Source organism: Elephantulus edwardii, unplaced genomic scaffold, assembly GCF_000299155.1.
Source record: "Elephantulus edwardii isolate Elephantulus edwardi_28Jun2011 unplaced genomic scaffold, EleEdw1.0 scaffold00043, whole genome shotgun sequence".
NCBI lineage: Eukaryota > Metazoa > Chordata > Mammalia > Macroscelidea > Macroscelididae > Elephantulus > Elephantulus edwardii.
Genome location: NW_006399793.1, coordinates 2,923,333 through 2,948,308, shown reverse-complemented (window position 1 = coordinate 2,948,308; position 24,976 = coordinate 2,923,333). Strand labels below are relative to the sequence as shown.

The 24,976-nt window shown below is 37.2% G+C and overlaps 1 protein-coding gene across 8 annotated transcripts in view; it reads left to right on the top strand.

Annotated features, from left to right (window-relative positions):
* MEF2C (myocyte enhancer factor 2C) overlaps positions 1–24,976 on the top strand; it is a 189,387-nt gene that overhangs the window by 66,802 nt on the left and 97,609 nt on the right. For 6 of the 8 annotated variants that reach the window (XM_006885353.1, XM_006885354.1, XM_006885350.1 and 3 more), the window contains exon 1: positions 3,082–3,135. In XM_006885353.1, coding sequence (XP_006885415.1) covers positions 3,082–3,135 — 54 coding nt within the window. Of the gene's footprint in view, positions 1–2,939; positions 3,136–24,976 lie in introns of those variants that run through there. The other 2 variants (XM_006885347.1, XM_006885349.1) reach the window with 2 other exon arrangements.

Below are 24,976 nucleotides of genomic sequence, written 5' to 3'. Positions count from 1 at the left end.
ATGTAGTTTAGCTGATATATTCTTTTTTCTATATTCACACAAAACCGTGTTACAGATTAAACCATCTCTTGCCATCTACAAAAGAACTCCAGTGGTAGTGGCGTCTCAGGAGAAAGACAATCTCTCCTTCGATTTACATCTTCTGAAAAGCCATGAGTTGGTTCCAGCTCAACAGCAATGGGTTTTTTCTAGCTTCTACAAATCAGCACTTGATACCTTCCTAACAGTATTGTTATCTTTTTTTTTTAATAAAAATAAAGTTAGGGAAGTAATTATTTTAGGAAAAGAACTAATTGGCTATTTTTGACCTTTCTAATTTGGGGGACATTAATACCCTGAGTATGTGACTCACATCTCATGTTTAAGCCTTGATTTTACTATACGTTTCATGAAAAGTTACTCAGTTACTGCTGATTTTGCATTTTTGAAAATGCATATTCAATATAAAGACTCATTTTTTTCAGGAAACAAAACACCCTTAGTTATATGGACAGGTTAAACTTGCTTCTCTATTTCCCAGTACATTTGAAAGGAAAATTGACTCAATGGCATGTTTATCAATCGTATATATGTATGTTATTCAGCCTAACAGGAAAACCTTTCCCATGATGATTTAGGAATAAAATAAAAGAAATCCCTCTTGTTTCCAAATTGTGAAATACAGTGATGAAGAAGAATTCTAGGCTTGGTTCATTAGGCACTTACTCAGTCTTGCTGAGGAGACTTTACATGTATAGCTTTTTCACTACTTGTTTTGTAATTTATATTTTGAAAGGGGCATCTAAAGGCATTCTCCTCTTCCCTGCCTTGTCACCTTGCTCTAATCTGTTCCCCCTGACCTTCCACCTTAAAGTGAATAAGCGCTTAGGCAGGCAGAGCCCTGTAAGCCGATAGTGCCATGGGCCTCAGCTGAGTGAAAGCAAAGGAAATCGTCCCAGTCCCATATGCGTTTACTGTGGGTCCATGCACTGGCTTTTCTGGGATAGAAAAAGCCAGTGTGTTGCTTTGGGGCCTTGCCCATGCATAGGAAATACCATTCTAACATGCTGCTTGCTTCTAAGGTAAGACTGTAGGAAACAGGAAAGTCACCCAGATGAGTGATATTTAAGACTGTTTCTAAAAATAGATGGGCAGTATTTGGCAACAGTGAATATATGATGCAATTGTCATTTGTGGATTTTTTTTCTACTTTAATGTATTTCTAATATATCTTATAATAATAATTATGCGTTATTTAAAACAAATTTTTTTCTTGTATTTGCCAAATATGTCTGATTTATACAGCTCTTCTCAACTTTTTAACTACATCCAATATACAGCAAGCAGTACAGCTGCAGTAATAGTTTCTGATGAGCACATGGTCATGATGTTACTTGACTTGTGTATCTTCAGAGGCAGAACTGAGCACCAGTTTAATAGAAAGGTATTTGACAATAGAGAACTGATAGTCCGTAGTGTTTAAGCAAAGCTAATCCACCAGAACGAATTATATAATAATAGCGTCTACAATTAGATAATCAGAGAAAACAAATTTTTTTTAAAAAATTTACACAAGGTGATAAAGTACTTAGAAATTAAATTAAAGAGATCAAAAGACAGCTGATGATCATACCAAGAGTATAACAGCTTTCCTGTTTCAGTAACTTTGAATGGGAGCCAAATCATCTATTAAATAGCCAGGACATTGGCTTAGTGTTACTAAGCCAATGTTACATGTGGGAATTTATCAAGTTGGTTGTCAGACACCAACTAAAATAAACAGGGAAATTCTGAACGATGTGTAAAGTTGTTGCATTCATTGACATAAGAGGGAGATCATAATTGGTGCTGCTGCTTGCAGATGAAGACGTCCTTGAAGAACACTTCCTAGTTAACTTCCACACTTCCCTGCAGTTCACATCCATTATGTTCAGACGCTTCCAGACAGAATTTACAACGAAATATTCTTTTAAGATTTTGTGTTCCTTAGGCTTATCTTGTAGTATTGGTAGTCATTTTCTTAATTTCAACTCATGCCCTAAAGATCACCTTTATATAGATAGGTGCTTATTATAAAAGAGATTATATAGCAAGCTCCCATGATTTTTTACTTCTTTTTTTTCTTTTTTTTTTATTTTTTACTTCTTAAGGGATATTTGTGACTTTTAAAAATACTTAAGAAGACTGCTGTTTTAATGAAAATATGGCTACAAATGGAATAGTATTCTTCATTTTTGTGCCACTTCTTTTTTGTGGCTGATTATCTCTTTCACTTTTTGTGTTTAAGATATACCTTCAGGGTTTTCAAATGAAAAGGAGACTTCACTACGGAGAGGTGCTTATTATATAAGATTAAATATAGTGAATTATTTCTACAGTGTTCTCATACCAGCGATTTAAAAAAAATAAGATTAAAGAGTTTAGATTTAAATTAGTTGACATTTCCACATATCTACTAGCACTTTCATAATAGTCCATCTTATTTGCATAACGAGGGACGTTATCACCTCTGCTGTCAAAACACAAGATTGTTTTCCCTTCAGAAATGAATTAGCTGCCCTACTTAGCATACACAGGTACATAAAGGTTCATTAACTCTCTGATTTAGGTAATTTTTCATATCAGAAGGGTGAAAATAGTCACCTAATTTCATTTAAAAATATTAAGAAACTCTGTAAAAGATACATTTCAAAGGTTGGGCTTTGATTTAAAGCATGGTCTTTACCATTTAAATGTCTTGTTAAATTACTTATAAGATCACTTTAATTATAAAAACGAACCATTCCTATCTGGTAAGCCCTGCAGGTGATCCTACTACAATGGACTGTTAAGAAACACTTATGTTCTTTCATTTTATTGGTTTACTTCCATATGGTTTATTTCCCTTATAAAACTACAATGTGGTGCCTTATACGAAACTGATTTGCTGTTACACTGATTTTTAATTTGTTGTTGTTTAGCAGGAACGAATGCAGGAATTTGGGAACTGAGCTGTGCAAGTGCTGAAGAAGGAGGTTTGTTTGGAGGAAACAGGAAAGAGAAAGAAAAGGAAGGAAAAAATACATAATTTCAGGGACGAGAGAGAGAAGAAAAACGGGGACTATGGGGAGAAAAAAGATTCAGATTACAAGGATTATGGATGAACGTAACAGACAGGTGAGTAAACTTTTCTTCGTTTCATTATAAACAGTCTATTAAAACCCATTACATAATTGTTTATTCTGAATAAATCGGACCGGTTTGCCTGACAGTAATAGATACATGTGCACACAATTTACATAAAGTTTTACTCTTCAACATGAATTTTAAGTGAGAGTTTTACTTAAAACAGCATGTTGGTGGTGGTGTTGTTAGGTGCCGTCGAGTTGAGTACAACTCAAAGCAAACCCTATGAACTAAAGATCGGAACCCTGTTCTGTCCCTTGCTGTCCTCCCACTTCTTGACACAGAAGAGCCCATTTCAGCAGTCTCCTTGTAAATTGACCATCTACCTGGTGGAGGTGCTTCCTTTGTTTTGCCAACCTTCTACCCTTCCCAGCATCATGTCCCGCTCCAAGGAATAGCCCCTTCTAGAAATATGCCCAAAGTATGTGAGTTGAAGCCTCATCATTCATGCCTCCAGAAAATACTCTGGCTGCACCCTTTCCAAGACATACCTGTTTGTTCTTTTGGCCATCCATGGGATGTTCAGTGCTCTCTTGGAGATCGGCATTAGGAAAAGCTCTCTTATGGCCAAGGAAGGTCTACTCTGCAGATTCCAAAAGCCATACGTAGTGGTGGAAATTAACAGGATCCATCACATTGTCACTTTTCCCAAGTATCATTATTTGATATTTAAAATTAGGTTGCTTACAAACAATCTAGATATTCTTACATCACCTAATTTGATCAGTAACCTTGAGTATGTTGGAACATGGAGCCAAATTGTAATCTTTATAGCCAAATATTGTTAGGTACTGTACAATCAGAACTGACACATAACTGATGTTCCAGAGGGTTTTTAGGGGCCATATATTAAGCCTGGTAATATACAGCCTCTGAAAACCCTCTGGAAGACCAGCTGTATCACAAAGGGGGAGACTGCCCATCCTGGGCCTGTAGAGCAACTGGTGGGTGCAAACTGAATGCCTTTGAGTTGACAGTACAGCTCCTTACCACTCAGTCACCTGAGCTCCCTTTTTTAAAAAAAAAATATTTTATTTTATTAATTTTTGTGTGTGTACTGTCAAAGCAGATCTGACTGGTGGTACAGGAGGAGATTGTCCCTCCTTCTCCAGCAAAGCATATGGTGGATTTAAACCGCACATCTCTGGGATTGCAGTGCAGCTTCTTGTCAGTAGGCCACCAGAGCTCCCTCCAAGCTCCCTTTATAACCAAACAGTACTGGGATATGTAAGATCTTCAGATAAAGAATGTGTCATACAGATAATTGTAGTTCTTGGGGGGGGGGAATTACTTCTATGTTTATAAAAGTAAGAATTTAAAAGGATAGAAAGTATTAACTATTTTTGCCTGTATGTTTTAAGTGACTAAGATATTGTGTAAGTTTTACTATTATTGTTGTCATGAGGACAATGTTAAAATATTTTTAATGTCTTTCAAAGGCTCTTCTCTTATGAATGAAAGTCATTTTTATACAGGATATTTGGTCTATATTATAAGCCTTTAAATTTAAGATCACAAAAATGTCTAGTTCTCACAGATATGTGAGTGTCTTTGATGATACATGCAAGGTAGAAATGATATGCTTATTAGGTATTAGGCTACCTATGTTGCTCATGTGCCTTCCTTTTGCCTACAAAGAGAGAAGAAAAAAACTTGTGGGTTGAATACTTCAGCTTTCTTTCAACATTATAAAAATAATAATAAAAGTTATGTATGAGTATAGAATTTGAAAATCATACTTTTGGTCTAATAATTGAGTATCTTCATTTATATATATATTTGATTCTATATTTGCTATAGCTCTCACCCAAGTGAGGAGTCATAATAATTTATGAGAAGGAGAAAAAAGAATTCTGTTAAATTTTACTTTTTTTTTTATTCAAGAGATAGATTTTTAAAGTTTGCTTTATATAATTTAGGAAGTATTTATTCTTTATTCCACTCTATATAGGTGTAGCAGACCCTTTAATACTCTTAAATAAAATTAGTAAAAATTAAAACCTTCTTCTTTGTTGCATATTTCATTGATTATTTTAGATAGCTATTGAATATTTTAAAGATCCATCTTGAATGTAAATATTTATAATAAGTAATTTTCACCTTCTATGAGAGTGGTCATAAGAGACATTTTGGAGAGAACTTAGAAAGTATAGATGACTTTTCATAATTAAAACCAGCAGATCTGTGACAGCAGGTCATGTGAACTATGGAGACAGCCTTATTCTGAGCTTCCAGTGAACAGTGTGTTCACCTATTAAAAAGAAAGTGCTACTTCTTTGTAAAGCTGCACCATTGTAGCCTCTGAAGTATGCCCTCAGCCAATTTCTTAGTGTCATCCTTTCTTAGAAGTAGTAAAAGACCACTTTGCCATTTTAGGTGTTTATTTGACTAGGTACAAAGCAGTGCATGTTTTCACTGGAATAAGAATATGAACTTAAAATGTGAAATAAAATACTACGTAGTTCATGTAAAAAGTTATTTATCGTTAAACAATAACATTATTGAAAAAGAGTGACCATTTAAGTTGAATATCGCCGTCTAAGTATTTTATAACGGAAATTGGAAGCAGCTAAAATTCAGAAACTTCTTGTAGATAGAATTTAGGAAAAGATTATAGGCTAGTAACACTTTTATTTTAAAAAATATTTGGAGCTGCCAAGTTTGGAAACTCTGTGTACTTTGTTAAATGTGCATAGTTGTAGAGGGGCTTCAGACCTTTTTTTTTAATAGGGTCGCTATGAGTCATGCTCGACTCAAAAGCAGTCAACAACAACACCCAAGTTTATAAACACTATTTCTCAATGTGTAATGTAAAAAGATTAATTTCTTAAGATCGTATCTAAAATAATAAAAATTATGAATAATCAATTTGTGTTACAGAAATATTCAGATAGCTAAATAAAAGGAGTAACTATTGAACATGTACTAGTTATGTGCCAAGAACATTATATTATTTCTTTAATCCTCCTTAATCTTGTTTTAAAGTTGAATAACTAATTAAGTCAGTAAACACTACCACAGCTAAGGATAAGTGTTGGGCAGTGATAGTCTTTAAAAGATCAGTAAAATGCTTCTACAAATGCTCAAGTAGGGAATCTTTTAACTCTTTCAAGATACACACTATTTGTCACAATTATTCAACATTACCATTCTGTGGATAAATGCGACTGTGTCAAATAAAACTTTATTGACAAAAATAGGGTCGGCTGGACTTTACCAGTCAGCCATAATTGTGAATATTTAGTTGTGATCTAATGAGATAAAGAGGCATAGAATATGGAAATGTTTATCAAAGTTTGTTCATACTTGCTATGCATTTAAATATCAAAGAGATATGAAAGAATTAAAAAAAATCTTAAACTTCTTCTTGTCTAGTCCATATTTCTCCTCATAGTGACCTTGAGTGTTACAGAATAGAGCTATTCCCCAGGGTTTCATGGCTGTAATCTTGATGGAAGCAGAGAAGCAAACCTTTACTCCATAGAGCTGCTGGATGTATTGAAACTGCCAATGTTTATGCCCGAGTCAAGAGCAAATGTCAAGGGCAAAACTATTTGCACCACTAGAGAAATACTGGGAATCAGAGGAAGGCCTCTAGGAGGAAGTGCTACTCAAACTAATATCTAAAACATGACTCAGAGTTAGTCAGATAACATTCAAGAAAGGATAATATTTGCAAAGATTGTTCAAGTAGGAGGGAGTTTGGTTGAGTGTTAAAAAGAAGGTTGATGAGACTTATGACTAGTGTCTGACCTTAGGAAAAAGTGAAAGAAGACATTAAAGACTACACAGGTCCCAAGTTTTGGCAAAGCTTTGAAAATCTTTGAATTCTAAGTAACTAGCTCAAGATGAGAGGGGCTCTAGTGACTGGTGGACAATCTCCTCCTGTGTGATTAAACTGCCTGTGAAAAGCTGCTGGAGTTAGCTATGAGTAGATTTCTACTTGATGGTACACAGCAACAATGGCCCAAGATCAGGGGGCTCTGGTGGCATAATTCATAGGAGTTGTGCCGCTAATCCAGTGTGGTGCCTTTCTGACAGTTTAAATCCACCAGTGGCCCCACAGGAGAAAGGTGAGCAGTCTCCTCCCTAGTCATTTACAGCTTCTGAAAACTTACTGGAGGGTCAGCTAAGAGTCAGTTCTGACTCAACAGCTGTGACCTTGGCTTTGATTATATAGAAACCTAATCTATCTGAGCTCTGATGGCTTAGTGGTGAGAAATTGTGTGACTGATCCAAGGGTATGCAGTTCAGATCCACCAGTTGCTCCATGGGAGAAGGATGGGCAGTCTCCTGTGCAATTTACTGCCTCTGAAACCTGCTGGAGAGTCTACTGTGAGTCAGTTCTGACTCAGCAGTACACAGCAACAACATACAAATGCATTTATAAATATATACAAATATATGTATTTGTTGTGAGTCTGTTCTGACTCAGTAGCCATTAGTTGTTATTTGCTTTGTTTATACACTTAAATGTGTACGGATACATATATGCCCTCCAGTGTGTGTGTGTGTGTGTGTCTGTGTGTGTGTGTGTGTGTGTGTGTGTGTGTGTGTGTGTATTCCCCATAGGGAATTTCACTACTAACCCAAAAGTGGTGCGTCTTTGCTGATTCAAATCCACCTGCAGCTCTGAAGGAGGAAGAAGGACAGCATCTTCCTGTATATTTTACAAACTCCAGAAACTTGCTGGAGAATCAGCTATGAGTTGGTTCCAACTCATCGGCAGAGCCTTGAGCCTAAAATAAATCTACATGATGGCCAACATCTGAAGCCAAATCTTTCAGTTAAATAAACCAGTCGGTTTTTGTTGTGTGGGTCCCCCCACCCAACTATGTCCTGTTGCATCCAATATAAAAACTAAAAGCATGGTTTTGAAGGACATAAACCTTTTTCTGGTCCCAGTTTTGCCACTGACTGTATGAACTCGCGCAAGTTCCTTAACTGAGCCTCATTCCTTCATTTGTAAAATTGCAAATTTAAAAATCATGACCACTTAATTAGGTCATTCGGATAATTAAATGAGGTGGTAAATGCCAAACACTTCACTGGTAGTTAAGTGTTCAGTTTTTTAACTTAGTAGCTATTCCTATTGCGAATTATGTCCTCTGGACTATTAGCTGTTATAGTTAATATAATCTCCATTAAAGCAACTGAAGTATTTGCTAGAAAATGGCACTGTCCCTTCATTTCGCTAGGATTTTACCCTTTTTCTCCTGTAGAGAGAAAGCAGGGGTGAAGGAGTGGATCAGACCAGAGCAAGAACACAAAGGAGCTTTCAGAAGCCACCAGTGGGGCTAGAGAAACATCCTGCAGGGAGAGCCATATGAGAGCTGAGAATGGCTTGTGGGCAGGAAGAAAATACCAAAAAAAGACATTCGCGGGACAGAGCTCATGAGAAAAAAGGAATTTTCTAAATACTTGTGTTTTGAGGATTTAGTTTCAAATTTGTGCCACTAAATTGTTTTGAACTAATCACGGTTTTATTAAATATGGCCTTCAGCTTATTCTCCTGCTTCTGCAATCTGCCCAACTGCATTTCTGTTTTACACTTTAAAATGCCTTCGCTGTGGTGGTGTAGTGTGAAAGGAGTTGCACTAATACAAAGTCAGTGCCTCTCTGGTGGTTCAAATCAACTAGTGACTCATCAGAAGAAAGATGAGCAGTCTCCTCCCATGTTGATGTACCACCTTGGAAAACCTGCAGGACATCAACCTTATTCTGGCCTCATTTTTGCCACTTACTTAGTTGGTTTTGCCACTTACTTATGAGTTGGTTTTGATACTGATGACAATAAATCAGTGTCACTTTAAAACACCATCACCAATTAAATAACTGTAATTGCACCCTTTTTGATACAGTTGTTGTTGTTGTTATGTGCCGTCGAGTCGCTTGCAACTCATAGCGACCCTATGTACAACAGCCCTATACTCCGCTCTGTCCTGTGCCAATCACACCGTCTCTGACACTCCCATCCCAATTATCCCAGTCACTGAATCAATCCACCTCATAGAGGGCCTTCCTCTCCTGCGCTGTCCCTCCACCCTCCCAAGCATGATGTCCTTCTCCAAGGACCGGTCTCTCCTCACAACATGTGCAAAGTATGTTAGAGGGAGCCTCAGAATCCTTGCCTCCAAGGAGCCACCCGGTTTAACCCTTTCCAGGACACATCTGTTTGTTTTCCTAGCAGTCCATGGTATTCTCAATACTCTTCTCCAGCACCACAGCTCAAAGGCATCAATTCTCCTTCTATCCTCCTTGGTCATTGTCCAACTCTCTGACACATAACAAGTGATTGAGAAGACCATAGCCTGTATCAGATGCACCTTAGTCTCCAGAGAGATACTATTGCTCTTCAGTACTTTGGAGAGGTCCCTAACATCAGACTTTCCCATGGCAATGCGCCTTTTAATTTCCTGGCTGCTGGTGCCAAGACTGTTGACTACAGAGCCAAGCAGACTAAAGCTGTGTACAATCTCAATCTCGTCACCATCCATCCTGATGCTGCCAATTGGTCCAGTGGATTTTAACCAAATCCAAGGCAACCAAAATATGACTTTGAGTCTATCCCACCTGAATTTCAGAACCATCCCAGGAACAGGTTTGAGGCTTTGAACACTAATGAGCGAAGGCCAGATGAGTTCTGGGAGGATATCAAGGGTATCATCCAGGAAGAGTGCAAACGGTCATTGCAAAGACAGAAGAGGAAGAAAAGACCAAAATGGATGTCAGAAGATACTCTGAAAATTGCACTGGAGCGCAGAGAAGCCAAAGCACAGGGAAGAATTCAAGATACTAAAGAGTTGAATAGAAGATTTCAAAAGGCAGCACGGGAAAATTTGATACAGTACCGTTTTAAATTTATACTCATGAAACAACCATATTTGTAATTGAGTTGTTTTCTTGTACAACTGTTTTATGTAATACACTTGTTATTAAGTAACTGTAGAGTTGACTACAACTCATAGTGACCCCATGGACAATGGATCTGAACATTAATCTATCCTGTGCCATCCTCAGCATCTCTGACATACTTGATCCCTCCATTATAGTCACTATGTCAATCCATCTCATTGAGGGTTTTCTCTCTTGCACTGACCCATGATTGAAATATACGTAGAAATCTATTCTATTGGTTGATTAAATTAGGGGTAAAAAATAGGAAAAATTAAGTATGTGTAGTTTTAGAAGCAGGAGTGGCATCCACTTCTTAAATAACATGCCTCTGGAAACTCTATGAACTTTGGTAAATGTCAGTATTTATAGAGGGGCTTCAGACCTTTTGTTCATAGGGTCACTATGAATCATGCTCGACTCATAGGCCATCAACAACACAGCAACAGCAGCTTACACAAATTTATTTGAAAACTTGTATTTAAATTTTACAGCTTTACTATTTTAAAGGGAACAAGAAAAACTAAAAGTTAATGCTGAGGTTTTTTATATAAAAGACATTGAAAGATAAAATTAAATCCAAGGGAAAACTGAATTTGTGACACAGTGGTTAAAGCATTTGGCTAATAACATACAAGTCATTGGCTCAAACCCACTAGCTGCTCCACAGAACAAAGATTGGCAGTCTGCTTTGTAAAGATTTACAGCCTCAGAAAGTCCATGGGGTTGTTCTGCTGAATTCTATAGGTTTACTGTGATAGGGAATTGACATGCTGTTACACGTTATAAGGGGGGAAAATACTTGCTAAATAACATAAGACATAAAGTTCTTTTTTTGAAGATTTTTAAACGCATTAAGTTATTTTCTTCCATCAGATCTGAAACGCTAATAGTTTTTGCTAGAAAACAAAATTTTATGTCGCTATTTCATGTAGTAACTGGAGCACAATTTAAAGACAATTAGCAACGTCTTCCTGTTAATAGAAGAATTCCCTTAGGATGAAAAGAAATTCAGAATTCGTAATTGTTAATTTTTTTCCTTTTTACTCTTGTCTTACATCTCTATCTCATTTTTTTAACATGGTTTATACATTATCTTAAGTGAACTAGGAAGAGCAAACCTGGAGAAGTTCTACTCAGTGTAGATAAAGACTCTAATAGATTCTACGTATGATACCTTAAACAAAATCTGCTATTTTCTGACTTAACTGGGGGGGGGGGATATAAAAAAATATAAAATAGGAATACATATATTGATGCCCCTCTGTCTCTCTCTGAAAAGAAAACATTTAAACCTCTTCCTGTTTCTGAGGGAGACAAGGGGGCAGTCTCCTCTTGTGAAGTTTACTGTCTCTGAGAACCTACTGACAGGTCAGCTATGAATTGTTTCTAACTCCACACTATGAGTGAGACCCATCAACCACCATTTTAGATACTTCCTAGAATTTTAGTTAAAGTTGTAATGAACTTTTTTCAGTAATTTTCTGGATATCAGTGAATTAAAGATTTTATCACATACTGTCCAAAATTTGGAGTGTATAATAAGCTAATACAATATGTCATAACTTGATATAAAATGCTTTGGAATGGAAATCGATTTTTTTGTTTAAATACTAAGAAATGTAGGCATACATGTTGTTGTTGTTGTTGTTGTTATTGTTAGGTATCATCAACTCCATTTTGATTCGTAGTGATCCCGTACACCAGGACCAACACTGCCAAGTCAAGTGGGATACCACAGTCTTGACTGTGTTTGTGGCAGCCACTGTGGCTGTTCATCTCATTGAGAGTTTCCTCTTCTTTGGCTGACCCTCGGGTTTACCAAACATGATGTCCTTTTTTCAGGGACTGGCCCCTCCAGACTACATGTCCAAAGTACACAAAATGCAGTCTAACTCTCCTCGCTTCTAAAGAGCCTTCTGCCTGGACCTCATCCAAGATAGATTTGTTAATTCGTTATTGAATATTCTTCACAAGCACCAAAATTCAGAGGCATCCATTCTTTGATTTTTCTAATTCATTTTCCAGATTTGTATATATGTCCAACGAGATTGAAGATACGATGGCTTGAGTCAGGTACACCTTAATCCTCAAAATGACATTTTTGCTTTGTAACATTTTAAAGGACTCTTTTGCTGCAAATTTTCCAGGTTCAATCTACATCATAATTTTAAAGCACAAATTGAAGATGTCAAAAAAAGTCACTGTAATAATATTGGAACCATGGGTTAGGAAACACTAATGCAGCCTGACTACCAAAGTACAGTTCTTTCTCCTCTCCTTCAGCAGTCTCTGGCTTGTGGTAGCTTGTCCATATGTCAAGCCAGCATACAATATTTGATAGCAAATTTTACTTTAAATACTATAGAGAGTAATCCTTATTAATCAAGAATTATCTGGAACCTTCTTGTCAGATCAAGTGAAGAAAAAGCTCAATCCATGTGCAGCTGTTGATTTTCTTTTCTCTAAACCTAAAGTAAGGGTCTCTGGTGACCTAGTGGGTAAGGAGTTGGACTGCCAACCCCAGGGCATGTGGTCCAAATCCACTAGCTGCTCTGGAGAGAAAGATAGGCATTCTCCTCCTGTGCAGATTATAGCCTCTAAAAACCTGCTCAAGAGTCAGCTGTGAGTCAGTTCTGACTCTATGACAGTGAGTTGAGAAATATGAAATAAGCTTGCAAATGCTTTATAATGGTAATTACTTTGCCTTTTTTTAGACTCATAGCTTAACATCTGACTGCCTTCCTTAAAGTTAGGTTCCAATTTTATTGAAATAATTTCACAGAAGCAAAATTAGAACCTAATATTGTAATATAGTAGGACATAGTATATCCTAGAATTGAATTCTAGGGTATATTGTTGCATTGTGTGGGTACTGATTCAGGGTTTCTTGTACATAGACGTTAAGTCATTTCTTTCATTAATTTTAAAATCACTAAAGGTAAAAGTTTTTATTAAAAGAATTGGAATTACTGGTAATTTAAAGGATTGGAAAAGAAAAGAATGACATAAGGTGTACTTTGAGGAGTTTCCAGATAGAAGAAAGCAGTATCCAGAGGACTCGGATGTATGGTTAGCAGTTAAAACACCAGGCCACTCATTCCTATTCCATTCCTAGTAATTTAAATAATTTAAAAAATGGTCTCCCTGCTGTGTAGTTGAATCATACCAATATACTACACTCTCTGTATATTTCGTATACTACATAATGTCTCGTATTTATATCAGCTAGATCTGTTTCTTTCCTGCCAGAAAGGGTCTGTTCTAAAACCCATCACACTCATTCATTAGTTTTTATTTGGTAGGAAATCTAAGAGACCAAAATTTTTGCAAAGAAAAGGATAACTCTTCTTCTCTATAATCCTGTTGCTGTTTTAGCTATTGAAAAATAAGCCTTTTCTTGAATCTGAGGACTTCAAGGTTTTTCTCGTGTTGAGATGCACAAAAAACTTGGATAGTTTTCTTTATTGTGCTTCAGTCATTTTGTGTAAAAAGTGGACATTGAATGGCCCCTTTCATCTCTCTGAGTGCATGCATACACCATTTGGTTTGCTGCAAGTCACCTTTTGCAAATTTCACAAACAATTCTGTGTGACATTGTATTAGTGAGAAACCAACACTAAAAATATTAGCATTATAAATAGACCACATAAACCAAAAAGCTTCTTCCAAACTGTAGATTAAAGAACATCTCGTTAGTTGTCTCAAAAGCCGTATCTTTTCACTCTTTACTTCTTTCTACAGTATAATTTATTCATTTAAAATGAACTCCTTTGCTTCAAAAATTTTTGTGATATGAAAGTATTCTTAACGTTTACATCCTAGCATACTCTTACTGAAGACAATTTGAAAATATTTTTCATTCCAAGAATAATGGCATTGGCACAGAAGTAAATTGCATAATAAGGTAGAAATAAATTCAAGTTACATACTGTATGATAGGTATTTGTGTTTCTTTTAAAATATGTTGGGCCATTAATAGGAATAAGAGAAGTGATCTAAATGTTTGGAAGTTTGACATTTAATTTTAAATTGGAACAGTTTAGCTTCAGAAATCACTAACATTTAAATAACATTTCAACAAATGTAACTGTTTGGAAACTACAACAGAGACAGCCTCCTGCCTTCTGTCTTGCAAGGATTGATTTGGAAGGCCCTGAGGGAGAAAATATTGGATTTTGGAGGTAAAACTGAAGCCATTGTAGAAAGGAAGAAGTTACACTCTTCCTGTTATGATAGGAAACGTAGACAAATGTGCTTCCTGAGCTTTTGCTCAGCAGGGAATGAAGTATTCTTTGACCTTTACCTTCAGTGCATTTTGTCTTTGTTGAACTAGTAAACATGTTTTTGCCCCCAAAAATCTTAATCTAGTGTATTTGCTTCATCTCAGATTCAAATATTATGTCCATGAGACAGAGACCAACAGAGATAATTATTTCATGGTGGTATTATTGTTGACTGGATTTAGGCTGTCAGCCCATTCACAAACCATGCACATTTGTGCAGTACATTACCAAAATATTAAAAACATATTGAAGTATACACTTCTCTTATGAAACTCTCAAACATTTCTTGCTTAAAAATGGGTCACCATAGAGTTTTTTTTTTTTTTTTCTGCTTGAACCATAGAGTTTTAAAAATCCTGATAAAATCCAGTAGTTGACGTCTCTGGTAGACGATACACAAACATTGGAGAGGTCAGCTACTGAAAATCAAAACCCCACATTTCTGTGAACTTGTTCAGAAACACTCCAGTTTATGAATACTGATTCATTCACTAAGTTGTGGTCTACCCCAGAATTTATTCCTTTTTCCCCCTCCTCAAAATAGTTTGCAATATGTGAGATTTAACACTTTATTTGGGAGATCAGAGTGTTCATTTAGGATAAGGGGATTTGAATCCCAAACTCTAAGTCCTTTTCTTTTAGTCCTTTTGTCACGTTTGGAATTTTAGAAACTACTCCTTGAAAAGCCCGCACTTTGGAAATGCTGGTCCATTTCCGTGAGCTCTGCTCAGTTTGCTTGAGGCTAACGAGGACAATAGTCCCCTTTGCAGCCGAACACACTGCTGTCTCATCCTCTCAAGTTCTGCTGGAGGGTTACAAGCACATGGTAGCAGTCTGCTTGAAAGAGTCCCTCACTGCTCTTTAAAGAGCCTTTCATTTCTGGTGGCAGGCCCTGTCATTGGATAAAGGAGCGCTTGTGTCTAGAACACAAGTCTGCAGTGGCCTTACGTCCTCCCACCAAGAGTAATCATCAACCCTAAAGCTCACAGCCTTTTAATGACAGACTGAATTAAACAAAATAAAATTGAAGAGGAATACTTTAGAGCAGTCGTACCATTACTTAGTGTCAGGAACAAGACAGCGGAAGAAAAAAGCCTTTAACAGGGCACCCCCCCCCCCTTTTTTCCCCTTCAATTAGAGATTGTCGTTACAGACTCTTGACTCCATCCCTAACCCTTTAAACACATAAGAAGACCCTGTAGTGCGTGGATTACAGAGTGCATTTGTGCCTACTGATTGCCCATCCGGTCACTCATTAGTCAGTTTCCTAAACTAGGTTGGGGATATAGAAGGAGGGGAGCTAAAATATTTTCATAGGATGAGAGTCACATTGATAATGACACCATCTGAGGGGGAAAAATATATAGAGAAAACCTCAAAACTTTGACATTAACATTAGTTTTCTGTATTAGTTCCAAACACACTTTCTTGCAAAAAAAGGATTATTACTTTGTGAGTTTGAAGACGATGACTAAAATGATTGAACCAGAATAAGATTCAATAAGACCACAGTCATTGTGGTTTACTGGAAAGAAATATTGAGGATCCATGCAAGAATTGCTGTTACTTCCTTAGTGAAAGGGAGAGAGTTCTGTTTTGTTTTGAGATTGTTCTTTTTTGTGTCTGAAGTCATTTGGAATACATTCACGCTTGGACCTGCTGCCATCATGTTGACTGATTCATAGCCACATTCCATCAGGTTTCAAGGATGTAAAACTTAATAGGAGGAGAAAAGGTGGTCCATCTTTCTCCTACGGAGACACTGGTGGATTCGAACCATTGGAGACCTTTTGGGTTGCCGCGTCACACACTACAGATTACACTCCTGAAGCTCCTACTCTTACACATGTGCGTAGCAGATATTGGCAATTTCTTTTTTTTTTTCTTTTCCATTTATCTGGAGCTCTTCTCAGTAAGATACAGGGACTCCCACAGTTACTAAAGTAGTGAAGTTCTTCTGAGGTGACTTTATGAATGAGGCTGGGACTGGGAGGGGTAAATGGAAGAGGGATGTGTGCGGAGAGGAGACTCATTATGAAATGCCCTTTTCCTTACACAGTAGTCAAACTAATTTCTCTGCCCTTTAGGAAATGATACAGGACTGGGTCTCTGTTTTTAGAATTGGCTATTTACATTGCCTGTGTGTAAATCATGGGCCCACCTTTTCCTTCTGAATGTAAGCAGACCTGTATTTGCTACCAAACCAAAATCCTTCTCATTTTGTCAAATTTAAACAAACAGCTATAAATATAGAACTAGCCAGTGCCCGCTAGTGCACACATGTGGTTCTCTCAGACTTTCGTGGCAATGGCTGGCATGTCTGAGGGCAGAGCATGCTCCAGAGGCTCACAGAAGCAAGCTGGAATATTTTGTTGTTGCTGTTGTTGGAACCTAGAAAACATTTTGTTCTTAAGTTTAATATTATTTTGTTACTTTATCCAAATAGAAAACTAACCTTCGATTAATTAATATATTATACTACTCTTTTATTCCCCCCATTAGACTTTAGACTATTTTTCCCCTGGGGTTAAATACTATATGCCGCAGGACATTTGACATTTTAAACAGTTTTCACATGTACGGTTCAGGGACACTAGTCCTGTTCAACCTACTGGATGAACTAGTCCTGTTGTTCATCCTATTCCCAAATTCTGTTAACTCTTCATAGAAGTCCATTGTCTCCTAAGCATTCTGATGATTCTTGATGTCACCTTACTGACTCCCAAACCCATTGATTTCTCAGTGCATAGCTGACTAAACGTATGCTGTGCTTAATTTCAGCCTATGAAGTGCATAGTTATCTGTGTGTTCTGTTGTGATTCAGTCAATGACCTTGCATAAAGCAATTCATGTCTGTTTATAGTATTCATCTGAGAAATGGGGATGATAAACTGTACCAAATATTAACTTCAAAGAGACATTGTCAAATGTAGCAAGATAACTTTAAAGTCTTTGAACTTTTTTGAAAGCAAAGTCTCCAAATGAAATCAACACTTAAATATTTGAAAGAAAAATAATACGCTAATAACCTCTCTCTCTCACACACACTCATTTATACACACATACACACACACAGACACGCACACACACATACTGAGTAAAGTTTTGCTGTTTCTCAGATTTAACAAATAGAAGATTTCACTATCAATTTAAAATGACAAAAAGAAAAAGCAACTGTGTGAAATTTGTCCAATCTCAGTAGCAAAATTTCTATTAGTATCATCTGAGCATAGAAAGAAGTTGTCTTCAGGGTGTATTTTTAATTTAAGAAGTTTGCATAATTCTCCTATCCATCTCTCTATTACTTCAATCAATAAACATTCCGCCAAGTATTGTTGTTGGACTTCAGATTATAGGGATGTACAGAAGAGAGCCCCTGCTTTCAAGGAAAACTCAAGGTCTCATGGTGAGAGACTTTTTAATCTGACATAAGTAAATAATGGTAACGCAAGTTGACAGATTCTAGAAGAGCAGTGCTTGCAGAAGATAACAAGAAGTGACTGAGCCTGATAGATCAGAGAGAAAAAAAAACCTTCTTATCTTTCAGAGTTTCACAGACAAATCCTTACTCTTATATCATGTCCCATCAGTGTCCTCCCACTCAGCTATATAGCGTAAATATCACTACATTCATATCCAGGTGAGTGAACTTGATTTCAGGTAAGTTAAGCAATTTCCCAAGGGCCGGTACACCTGGCAATGCTTTTGAATTTCAATTAAAAAGCTTTTACTTCTACACCATCCACAATACCAAACCACTGCCGTCAAGTCACTTCAAACTCATAATGACCCTCTAGCAGACAGACTGCAGCATCTTTCTCCTACGGAGTGACCAGTGCATCTAAACCACTGACCTTTAAGCTAGCAGCCAAGCTCTTCCCCACTCTACCACTAAGTCTCCTTTTCTGCCCCATACAGCTCAATCGGAATGCATCTACTTTGTTTCAAATGTTTGAAAACATGAATTTTCCACTTGTCTTATCAGGACTATTATTCTTCTGTGCGGTTTTATTGCTGCACATTGTTTAAAGTTCTTCCTTTCAAATTCTTTACAATATTTTGCACCACTTCTAGTTACAGAAACAAGTGTAAGTTCTAGATTTCATTTCTTGGAATATGGAAAAGGTGGTGATGCTAATCTATTTTTTGGATTGAGTGAACAAAACATAGGACAGATTGAACATAAAACTGTAGAAACTGCTGTTTTCAACCAGATTGCCATTGATTTTTCCTATCTCTTCTGTTGTACAGAGAAAGCAAAGCAAGCTTCTGCCTCTCTGGTAGTTCAAATCCACCAGCACTCCAAAGCAGAATGATTGGCAGTCTCTGTCAGGAAATTTAAGCCTCTGGAAACCCCCTGGAGGGTCAACTCTGAGTCTCTTTTGACTCAGTGGTGATGAGCTGAGTTAAGGCTACCTTTTGGCTTGATTCAGCAGCTCCTTCTGCAGCTGCCTTGACTTACAGCTCTTCTTGAACAGGTCCGGGAATGAGCTGCTTTCTACTTCAAGAGATCCAGGCCACCTGGCACAGGTCTCATCACTTGGTTTTTCTCTATTTTGATTTGACAGTGATTTCTAATTCTGTTGTATAGGACAATATGGAATAACGTATCTTTTCAAATGGTCACAACTTTCAAATATTTAAAAGTGTCTGACATCTTAACTTTTAAGTCTCACTCCTCTTCCCCCAGTCCTCTTTAGGATGTCTGCAATTCCTTGAGTGGTACCTCATGTGAAATTACTCTCTAAACCCTTTATCAGCTAGTTTGCCATTCTAAGGGTGTTGTGACTTTGTCAGGGCCTTCTTAAAACTCAGCTCTCAGGACAGACTATCAGACCAAAGATGGTTCTAACTAACAAAAACATGGACAGGGTAGTAACTTCTCATTTAGTGAATGGTGTTAATGATCCAGTCACTCTATAGAAGAAAGGTGAGGCAGTCTCCTTCTGTTACAGTTTACTCTCTTGGAAATCTGATGGGGGATTACTAGAAGTCATAATCAACTCCACAGCAGTCTAAGTTTGGTTTTAGTTTATAAAACACTTTAACTTTAGATTCCCCCCCAAAAAAAAATCACCTACATTAATTTTCCTACAACCTGGTTTAAAGTAAATAAATACACACACACACACATAAAAGCAGACTCAGGGAAGTCTGATGCTGTCCCTCCTAAACCAAAGACTGAGCCTTTCTAGACATTTGAATTCACCAGCCCCACTCCAATGGAGAAAAAGAAGCAGTTTCCTCCCATGTGATTTACAGCCTTAGAAAACTAGCTAGAGGGTGAACAATAGGCTCTGACTTCACAGCAAAGAGTTGGTTTCATTTTATTAGTTGTGACTAGTTTTCTAGTCTGAGGTAAGTGATGTGAATGTTGTTGTTGTCATTGTTGTTGTTATGTGTGGTCAAGTTGCTTGCGACTCATAGGGACCCTACGTACAACAGCCCTAAACTCTTTGTCCTGTGCCAATAGCACTGTCTCCAACACACTCATCCCGATAACCCCAGTCACTGAATCAATCCACCTCATAGAGGGCCTTCCCCTCCTGCGCTGTGAATATAAGCACTACTTTAAGGAGCCCTGAGCTCTGTTGTCCTAGTGGTAAGAAACTGCGCTGCCATTCCAAAGGCATGTGGTTTGAATGCACAAGCCACTCTGCTGGAGAAGGATGGGCAGTCACCTCCTGTGCGATTTACTGTCTCTGAAAAGCCACTGGAGGGTCAGCTATGGGTTGGTTCCAACTCGATGGTTCACAGCAACATTAAGGAGCCCTGGTGGTTTCAAGTGTAACATGTCAGACTGCTAACCATGAGGTCAGTGATTCAAATCCACCAGGCATTCCCTGGGATGAAAGATAAGCAGTTTCCTGTAAAGACTTAGAGCTTCAGAGACCCGATACAGAGTCTCTGTGAGTTGGAATCAACTCATAAAAGTGAGTTTGAGATTGATTAGCTTAGTTCTATCATCCAAATTTCTTCTATATGCAAATATAACAAGCATACCTTGTACATTTGTATCTCTATCATAAACAGAAGTGTTTCCTAGGATGAGGAAAGTTACTGAATGCTTGGCATTTTAGTAGAAATTTTCCTTAAACCTAATGCTATCAATTCATTCAGACTCATTAAGCATAGTTCTTTGGCTATATTTAAGTCATCAAAATTGTACCAGTCAGTCTCGAAGATAAATTATTGCTTGTGAGGATTTCATGAGTCTCTTGAAAATATGAACTCCTATGAAAGTTCAGTAGTTTTTCTGTTCAACAAATGTGGCCAAATTGAGCCTTTTAAATCATTCCCTGTTCTCTCTGCATCCTGTGATTGTAAAATTAATTTTCTCTCTTCAGACTTTTCCACCCTTCGTGATGAGTCATCCACTGAAGGAATAAAGACCACTTTTTTCTCTGAACTTTTGGAAATATTTTTTTCCTGAAGTCTAGAGCTTATAAACATGCACATTTCTCTCCACACATTCTCAGCTTCTCTTTTACAGATTCCAACATGGTATTATTACTTTCTTTCAAGATTTCCTATCACTAACATGGTAACTTAAACTTACTATTTTAAATGAGAGAAAGACAGAGAAAGTTCAGAATCTCGTGTTTTTGAGAAAGTAAATGATCAAAAGGAAAGGGTGTTTGGTTTTTTGGGGTTTTTTTTAAAGGGGGGATCTACTTTTAGCAGAAAATTGTATCAAGACATTCAGATATTAAAATAGAGAATTTCCATTCTCTAATCCATTCATCGAGTGAGGCTTCATTGTGTGTCCCCTGTCAGAGTCTAATGAGGCTGGAGCTGGCATCTTCAGTGAATAGCAAGTTAGCAGGAAAGGCCAACATATATAAACCACCAACTCTGTAATATTACAATAGTCCCATGATTAAGACTTGTAAAAAAATGCTATAGGACTACAATAAGAGATGGATAAATTATATCTGGTTATCAATAAAAGTTTGATACAAGTTAATGTTTAAGTCCCAGCCAGGGGCCAGATAGCAAGAGGCAGGGCTCATTGGTATTACCACAGTCCTCTTTCACTGAGTCATCCAGAAAACTAATTTCCTTTGATCTGAAACCAACTCATAGCAGACCCTTCATTGGATTTCTGAGGCTGTTAGTTGTGCCAGAGAAGATTGCTCACTCTTCTATAAAGAGGTTGGTGGATTAGAATCACCAGAGAAGTGTGACCTTTGGGTCAGTCAGGCAACTCTCTAGTCACTGCGCCACCAGAGCACCCATTATTAGATAGAAACAGCCAGAATAGTAGATTACATTTCATGTTCACCATGGCTGGATTAGCAGCTAATGTTATTTTTCTCTTTTAATCTAGAGAAAAAGTTGTTAAAAAATAGTTACCGAAATTCATTCTAGTTTTGATAAAAATACAATTTAAGGTCGTTAGGAATACAGAAAAAATTATTAGCCAATATTATGCTTTTTTTTTTCACTAAAATGTGCTTTAAGTTTTAGAAAATTAACTGAATTCTTCAGCCAGGAACAAAAGACACGATCAAGGGAGATAGACATGTAACAAAAGGCACACACCTAGCACAGAGAGTGAACCTCATAGGATCACAGGAAGTTATACCTGACTCAATGGCACGTAACAGCAACAAGCACCATGTTTACTATGTAGAATGTTCTTTGGTTAATATTGATTCAATTATTTTATGTTTTCGGGAAGATATTATCCAGATTTCTTTAAAATGGAAGTTTATAGCTAATTAAATGAATGCATCTTCTCTCAATTTTAATTTCAGACTTACATCTTGTAGATTCTAGAGCAAATGTCAAAATAAGAGGAATTCTGTCTGCCCTTATGCTAGGATACTAAACTTAAAGCACTGTGAGAATTAATATAGAAATATATGTGCTGTTTAAGGATTTAAAAAGTAAAGGGGGAACCCATAAAATTATCAATGTTTATACAGTACTTTACATATATATTTTAAAATGAATGTTGAATTACAGTGCCCACTTAAGTAAACCTGACTTTATTCTCTTCTTGATGCACTTTGATTGATGTAAACACTGAAAAAAGAGAATCTCTCAACCTAACTACTATAAAAACATTTTTTTTCTTCTCTCTTAAGGTTCAAAATATGTTATTGAAATAGAAATATGGACTTGTCCCCATTACAAATTATTGTCAAGTTATGAAAAATGTAATCATTACAGTACATTATTATATTTAAGTAAAAAAGCTCAAAATTGCAATCTTTGTCATTGAGTGGCATATTTTAAATGAAGAGTAATATCCCAGGTCTCTTTCAAAAGCTTAATGCTTAAAAACAATTTTATCTAATGATGAACAATGAGAAAAAGAATTATAAAATACATTTTGAGTATGCTGTGAAGAATATGAACACAATACAGAATTAAATTTAGAGCAATTAAGAGGAGATTTTGAAGATTTTTCTCAAATGCTTCAATATCGTGAGCATCATTTCAGTTTGAAGTTTTAATGAAAAGAAGCTATCTGCACTGACTTTTTTGACGAGTATTATTAAATAAGTATGCATTATCCAGCAGCCTATTTGGTTACACAAAAATTGAGGAACATGTAAAAGTAAACACAAATAGTAGCTTTAATGATATTTCTGTTCTGAAATGTACTTTGATGGTGAGTGTTGTAACGTGCTAAACTCTGAGGTTTGAGTACAACAGAAACCATACTGTATTGAGACATTCCACCTACAGTTTGTGGTCAAGAAGTCTGATTAAAAGTGGTTTTAGATATATGAAAGTATTTTAGGTCGGTGCCTTCAAGCATTGAATATATTCTGTGACCCATTTTACTAAATAAAATGCCACTATGCACGTATATTTACATAATTAAATTGCATCTATAGTTAAAGGTATTTTATAGGGATAAATTTAATTAATTATACTTATTTATACATTCTGAAATTTATCATCTTAATGTCTATCATGACTCATCTGAATGAACTAGGATTTTTAAGTTTCTAAAGTAGTTGTTGTTATGTGCCATTGAATCGTTTGTGACTCATAGCGACCCTATGTACAATAGCCCTAAACTCTGCTCTGTCCTGTGCCAATTGCACTGTCTCTGACACACCCATCCCGATTACCCCGGTCACTGAATCAATCCACCTCATAGAGGGTCTTCCCCTCCTGCGCTGTCCCTCCACCCTACCAAGCATGATGGCTCTGTCCAAGGACCTGTCCCTCCTTACAACATGTCCCAAGTATGTTAGACAGAGCCTCAGAATCCTTGCTTCCAGGGAACCGCCTGGTTTAACACTTTCAAGGACGCATCTGTTTGTTTTCCTAGCAGTCCATGGTACCCTCAATACTCTTCTCCAGCACCACAGCTCAAAGGCATCAATTCTTTTATCCTCCTTCATCACCATCCAACTCTCTGATGCATAACAAATGATAGCAAAGGCCATGGCCTGTATCAGACACACATTAGTCTCCAGAGAGACACCATTGCTCTTCAGTACTTTGTAGAGGTCCCTAACAGCAGACTTTCCTATTGCAATGTTTTTTTATTTCCTGGCTGCTGGTCCCAAGAGTGTTGACTGTGGAGCCAAGCAAACTAAAGCTGTGAACAATCTCAGTCTCTTCACCATCCATCCTGATGCTGCCAATTGGTCCAGTGGTGAGAATCTTTGTCTTCTTGACATTAAACCTCAATCCATATTGGAGGCTGCAGTCCTTGACCCTCTGCAGCAAGCTCTTCAGGTACTCCTCAGTTTCAGCAAACAGGGTTGTGTCATCTGCTTAACGCAGATTTTTTATGAATCCTCCACCAATCCTGATACCACACTTCTCCTCATAGAGCCCAGCCTCCTGGATAATCTGTTCTGCATACAGGTTAAAAAGGTATGGAGACAGGCCACATCCCTGTCATACGCCCTTCCCAATTTTGAACCATGCAGTGTTTTCTTGCTCTGTTCTGACGACTGCCTCTTGGTCCAAGTATAGGTTTCTCATTAGCACGATCAAGTGTTCTGGGATTCCCATTCTTCTCAGAGTGAGCCACAGTTTGTTATGATTCACACAGTCAAACGCCTTTGCATAATCAATGAAACACAGATAGACATTCTTCTAGTATTCCCTGTTTTCAGCTAAGATCCATCTAACATTAGCTACAATATCCCTAGTACCACGACCCCTTCTAAACCCAGCCTGGACTTCTGGCAGTTCTCTGCTGGTGTGCTGTTCCAGTCCTTTTTGGATAATCTTCAAGTAGAATCTTCCTTGCATGTGAAATCAATGAGATTATTCTATAGTTTCCATACTCTGTTGGGTCACCCTTCTTTGGGATGGGAACAAATACAGATCTCTTCCAGTCATTGGCCAAGTGGTTGTTATCCAGATTTCTTGGCACAACTTCGTGAGCACATCCAGAACAGCATCTCTTAGTTGAAATATGTCAATTCGTATACCATCTATTCCTGGGGCCTTATTTTTTGCTATTTCCTTCAAAGTAGCCTGAACTTCTTCCTTCATCACCATAGGCTCTTGCTCATATATTATTTCATGGAATTCTTCTGGGTTTGCCAGTTCCTTTTGATGCAGTGATTCAGTATATTCTTTCCATCTTCTTTTAATACTTCCTGGTTCATTTAATATTCTGCCTAAAGCATTCTTGATTATAATTATAGCAACTCGAGGTTTGAATT